The sequence below is a fragment of the Miscanthus floridulus genome, chromosome 9 (assembly GCF_019320115.1).
Source record: "Miscanthus floridulus cultivar M001 chromosome 9, ASM1932011v1, whole genome shotgun sequence".
NCBI lineage: Eukaryota > Viridiplantae > Streptophyta > Magnoliopsida > Poales > Poaceae > Miscanthus > Miscanthus floridulus.
Window position 1 is genome coordinate 48,072,871 of NC_089588.1, and position 6,000 is coordinate 48,078,870.

At 44.4% G+C, this 6,000-nt stretch overlaps 1 protein-coding gene across 1 annotated transcript; it reads left to right on the forward strand.

Moving 5' to 3' along the window:
- Positions 1 to 3,466: 3,466 nt before the first annotated feature.
- On the forward strand, positions 3,467 to 4,177 carry LOC136479834 (uncharacterized). The gene is made up of 2 exons (XM_066477569.1): positions 3,467 to 3,827; positions 3,966 to 4,177. Exons 1-2 carry the CDS (start codon positions 3,467 to 3,469, stop codon positions 4,175 to 4,177), a joined length of 573 nt encoding a protein of 190 aa, XP_066333666.1.
- The last annotated feature ends 1,823 nt before the right edge of the window (positions 4,178 to 6,000 follow it).

Consider the following 6,000-nt stretch of genomic DNA (forward strand, 5'->3'; position numbering starts at 1 on the left):
AGAGATATATTCTAGTATAAACTGCATCGGGCTATCATACCCTAAACGCAAGAGAACTAGTCTATTTGGTGCCCCCTTGTGTTTCTATTTGTTCGCGAGCTACGTGCATTGACTTGATAACAGGTATTTACTTTTACTAGCAAACGTGCTCGTGCATTACAATGGAAAAAATAACTATCAAACCTTTATGGGAAATAAGAATGGAAATAGTGTATATATGTTTTGTCCTTTCTATAAAATTTGAAATCAATAATTTATTTTAAGATGACCTATAATATTGTATTTGTTATTTTAATGTTTACTAGCAAAAGTGCCTGTGTGTAGCACTGGGTTATTATACGCTTTCAAGTTGTCATTTGCTCGATTATTGTTTTAGTGATAAACGATGTTACGTTTGATAGGAAGACGTCTGTGATGACTATTGTCAATTCCAATGCTTTTTCAGTGCAAAAATGATCATTAGGTTAGAGTGTGTGTGCACCCATAGTCAGTGACGGATTTAGGATTTTGGCATACGGTATGCCACATCAAATTTCTCATATGCAATCTAACATGTGTGATGTAGTAAATTTACGGTATCCCTTCAAGATATGTGTGATAAAGTATATAGGAAAACATAAATATGTGTGTGGTAATAATGCATCAAAATTCTCATATCCTATGGCGAACTTTCTATACCACAAAATTATGTGTGATGAAGTATATAGAAAAGCAAATGGTAGTAATGCAGTTAAAGTATCCCTTCAAGAAATGATGAAATCTAACATCAGTTAATGATAATTGATATGCAATAGCAATTTATAATTTTTTTTCATCTATTGAGCAAACTTGCGGAGTGCCACGTTTGTATGAAGTAAATGTTATCGGTAATGGAAAAAAAAACATCAGCAAATATGCGCCTGTCGCTGCTACGCTGCCCATCTCCTGGCCTATGACGCTTTTGGATTATGGCCTACGACTCTGCTCATGTGATGTGAATGCTACGCGGCCCATTTTTGGTCCAGATGGAGGCGATAGGCCAGGAGCCCAAATGTGCATCAGTCGTTTCCTTGTCCCCTTCTCCTTTCGTCTTCCTCAGTTCCTCACGATTTCGACGGCGCACCGCCGCCGCGCCGCTGAGACCCCAGAGGCCAGAGCTGAAGTGGTGAAGCTGTCTGCAAGGGAGAAAGAGATGTTCGCCAGGTCTGGCGACCACCACACAATATTGCTGGATTCGTCCCTGCAACTTGCATCAGCCTAGGGTACCTGTGCCACCCGCTGGCTCCGTCTATGCACATAGTGACGAATGATGCATGTAGTGACTTCACTAATTTTAAGGTTTTGCACTTAGTCTTTTGAAGGTGCTCATACACAGACAGCGAGTATCTGCGTAAGTCTACATAGATGTAAATAGATGTAAGAGGACATACATATATATAACATTAGTACCTATATGATTAAAAATTTGAAATATAGCATTTTTTAAATACACAATTAAAACATAAAAATATCATTTTATTTCATATAATCAATTTGGGTTGTGTTCGGCTGGGAAAGAAGGCGGCTTGTTCGGCTTATTTTTCCAGCCAGAGCAGTATTTTTCTCTCACAACATTCCAGCATGAACAATATTTTTCTAGCATGAACAGTAAATAATCCATACCAGCCGAACACTTCCTTGGTGTGGGTGAACCAACGGAACCGTTGAAGTGACCAAAACTATCATCTTACTACGTATTACTAATATATTGCCCGTGCTTATGATTCGGGAACAATACTTACAATTGATTTGGTGATAAAAACTATAAAGAGAAATTTACACTTCCATTAAGAAAGTGTGCTCTTAGAGCTTGGTACATTTGATAAAGGTACCAAGGGGACCCTAGACATAATTATTACCTCAAGTACCCATATAATTTTTTTTAACAGCATCTGTTGTGCCCTAGAACCATCCAGCAGCCTCCCAAGGCATTTGCGTTGCAGCCAGCACCTATTGGTCGCCAAAATTATATCAGTAAATGTATGCTTTAATCATATAAAGAAATTTAACCAAGCTCCCAGATAGGAAACATGAGAAGAATATTTGCAAGCTCTTGACTAAACCAATCAAATTTGAGGTGACTTACCTCAAGAGATCCATTAGTGAAGATACAGATCAAAAAGAAAATACAATTTCAGGTTTTCTAGGCTCATGTCTAAATGAACAGGTAGCAGAATTGCTTTTGTTCATAATCCTTCAGCTACTCCAATGGCCCCTGAACCAGAAGTTTAGTGAAGTTCAGATAATTAGTAATATCATGTTGCATTCTAGAGTCAAATGAAATCGCTTTGAAGACCAAAACTCAACCAAACTCTTTGATTTCCATAAAAAACTTTAAGAAGGCACCAAATTTCACGATTAAACCCAAGTAAATCTAAAGAACAATGAACAAAGAACACTGAGAATGTAATATCAACACATGTGCTTCATCTACAGGAAAAGCATACATAGGACCATTTACAAAAACTATTTGTTCTTTTTCTCCAAAGCTAACTGCTTTTCTGAAAAATGCTAAGTGCCCAAGTGTAGCACTGGGTTATATATTAGGGGCTTTCAAGTTGCCATTTGCTCGATTATTGTTTTAGTGATAGATGATGTTACATTTGGTAGCAAGACGTCTGTGATGACTATTGTCAATTCCAGTGCTCTTTCAGTGCAAAAATGCTCATTAGGTTAGAGTGTGTGCACCCATAGTGATGAATGATGCATGTAGTGACTTTATTAATTTCAAGATCTTGCACTTAGTCTTTTGAAGGTGCTCATACACAGATAGTGAGTACGTGCGTAAGTTTACATAGATGTAAGAGGACATGTATATGTGTAACATTTGTATCTATATGATTAAAAAATTGAAATATAGCATTTTTGAGATACACAATTAAACCATGAAAAATATCATTTTGTTTCATATAATCAATTTGGTGTGGGTGAACCAACAGAACTGTTGAAGTGACCAAAACTATCATCTTACTACGCATTATATCTCCTACAACTAAAAAAACAAAGTGTGGATATTTTTTGGTGCGACATTTGTTTTGGTTCGTCCGTCTGCCCACGCCTGCAATCCCACGACATCTTAATTACTGATTGATCGTGCCATTCTCCTTGATTGAATATTGTCTGTCATGTGATAGAGGAATCACGGCAAATAGGAAGTAGAAAATTATTGTGCTATCCATATACACATTGCATGTTTGCATGCACCAGCATATATGGCAACGAGCAAAAGGAAAGAGAATTAACACAGAAGGAAAGAGAATTAAGACAAAAGGAACATCTTTGCGTTTCTGAGAATCTTGTCAAATCTGCCTATATTTAATTACTTCTTCTCTTTGCATTTGCAAAAGGGGCAGCTTTTTCCTCCTTTCATTTGGTTTCACGCTCACGTGTTCCATCGTCCTCGCTTGCTGTTTCTTGTGTGAACCATAGTTGATGTCATCTGTCTTCTATGGCTCAGCCTCCTAATCCCAAGAGAAGGTCCCTACCTCTCCCTAACTGGAGATCTGGCCTGCCAGAGGATCTCCTCGAGTCCAACGGACAGCGTCTCGCATCAGGCCACGACGCGGCGTCCTTCCGATCCGCTTGCTCCCCATGGCGCGCCGCCGTCCCGTTCGCGACCTTCGGGCCGCTCTTGCTGCTCCCGTTCGACCCTGACTCAGACCGCGTCGGCTTCTACTACGTCCTAGAGAAGAAAGTCTTGTCCAAGACGCTGACCGACGTGCACGGCAAGGTGGCGTGCGGCTCCTCGTGTGGGTGGCTGGCGCTCATGGACAAGGCGGCTTCCGTGATGCTGCTGAATCCATTTGCCGGTGCCCGTGCCCCCCGCGTTGAGCTCCCGCCAGCAGGCGAACACGTCGCGGCGGCGTCCTCATCGGAACGCGTGTCTAGGGTCCACGGCCGGTGGGTCCTCCATCCCACCAACGGCTACAGGGACGCGGATGCCGCAGGCAGAGCCATCAAGCTAGAAGACATGAGGGACGTGTTCTTCTATGAGATCGTGCTCTCGGCGCCGCCTGATGCCGCCAACCGCGAGTGCGTGGCCATGGCCATGCTTGGGTGCTCCACGGAGGTCGCGTTCTGCCGGGTTGGAGTCGACAGCGCATGGACGCTGCTCGACACCAAACTGGAGTTCTCCGTGGAGTCCATCGTCCACTGCTAAGACAACTTCTTGGCGATCGACTGCACTAGAGAAATCTCCGTCTGCAGCAGCAACGCCGTCGGCGCTACTCCAACCACGACGTTGTTTCCATTGTTGTCGCCACTTGCAGGGCTCTGCACCGCAGATACCTGGAATCAAACGGTGAGCTGCACATTGTGGGTGCCATGGTGAGCACGTTCCACAAGACACAGAGCTTCACCTACAGCAGCACGATCTACAAGTGCAACCTCCACGACCGTACGGCGGAGTGGTCTAGGGTGAGGGACATCGGTGATCAGATACTGTTCGTGTCTAAACATTTCAATGAAAGCTTCAGTGGAACAAGTGTATCAAAGTACAAGGAGAACAAAATCTACATGTCTGAGCCATTGTATGGGGATCATACAACTTGGTCCATCGACTGGAGATCATTGATATTGCTACCGGCGCATCCGAAGTGAAGCCCGTCCAGGAAAAGATGTAGGGTTCCGAGGCTCTAGATTGGATTCGACCCAGTCTCTGGAAGCTCTAGAGTTTGTAAGCCTGCGCCGCCGCCCGCGCACTCCGTGACTGTGTTAAATTCATAAACTTTGCTTTTTGGATTAAATATCACTTTAACGTTGGTACTTAATTTAACAGTATTGTTATCTTATCGTGCGATCCGTGTTTTTTAGCATAAATTATTAATTATCTTGTAGCAATGCATGAGCAGGTTTCCTAGTTACTTCCTATTTCTATTGGCAGAAACCAAACTGTGGCATCAAAGGTTTTGATCCAACGGCACCGTGCAGGTACGAGCCTATACACGGAGCACTACCCTACGATGGCCGGACGAGCAGGGACCAGCAGGCAATCCTAGCGGATGATAGACTGGTGGGGCGTAGGGACCCAAACTTTAATCGGATGAAGCAACACCTAAATGGACAAGAAACCCAACAGACGGACGACAGGACACAATGGTTTCAGGGACAGAAGGGGGGCCGTCCTTTCGTGGGCTGGGATGCGGCTCTCCCAGGCAAGCACGCCAAACAACTAATTTTGTATCACACCCGTGTTGGAGACAAAAACCTGATCTGGTTTGGTTCCAAAGCCTAAGCGGAGCGGACACGCATACGGGACCAGCGATCGATACAGAGACTGGGCAATAGATGGGGATGACGCGCACTTGGACTTGGAAAAAGAGGAGAGAAATTTTGTGTCTTTGATATTAGTATAGATATAGATATATATGAGAAAAAAATCAATGGTAAGAAAAAAGGTAAGAAAAAATAATATAATTTGGAAAACATGAATAGAGGCTATGAGAACGGCTGAACGGAGAAAAATTAAATAAAAACGATAGTGCTCCAGTTAAGACGTTCGGAATGGACAAACGTCTCGCTCTCTCACTCTCGCACACAGTCTCTCACTTTCTCCTCCCTTCTACGCTCACGCCCCGATCCTACCCCGATGCGCAGCCATGGCTGCCTCCTTGGCCAGCGGCGGCGCACTCCCCCATTCGGCGTCCTCCTCCCCCACCCTAGCGGCGCCCGTCCCCCTACCCCACTGGGGCCACCGGGAGTGCCCCAACGTCCACGGATCCGGTGGCCCTCTCCCCTAACCCGGCAAGATCCAAGCAAGCCGCTGACCCTCCCCACTACGGGAAACTGGTAATTTACCGAGTGTCGAATACTTTGCCGAGTGCCAAATATCGGGCACTCGGCAAAGACTCAGTTTGCCGAGTGCAGCCGTCGACAAAATAAAACACTCGGCAAAGGCTATTTTGCCGAGTGCCTAGTACTCGGCAAAATATAGGCACTCGGCAAACCTTAATATGCCGAGTGTCAGGCCCTCCTCATATCCGG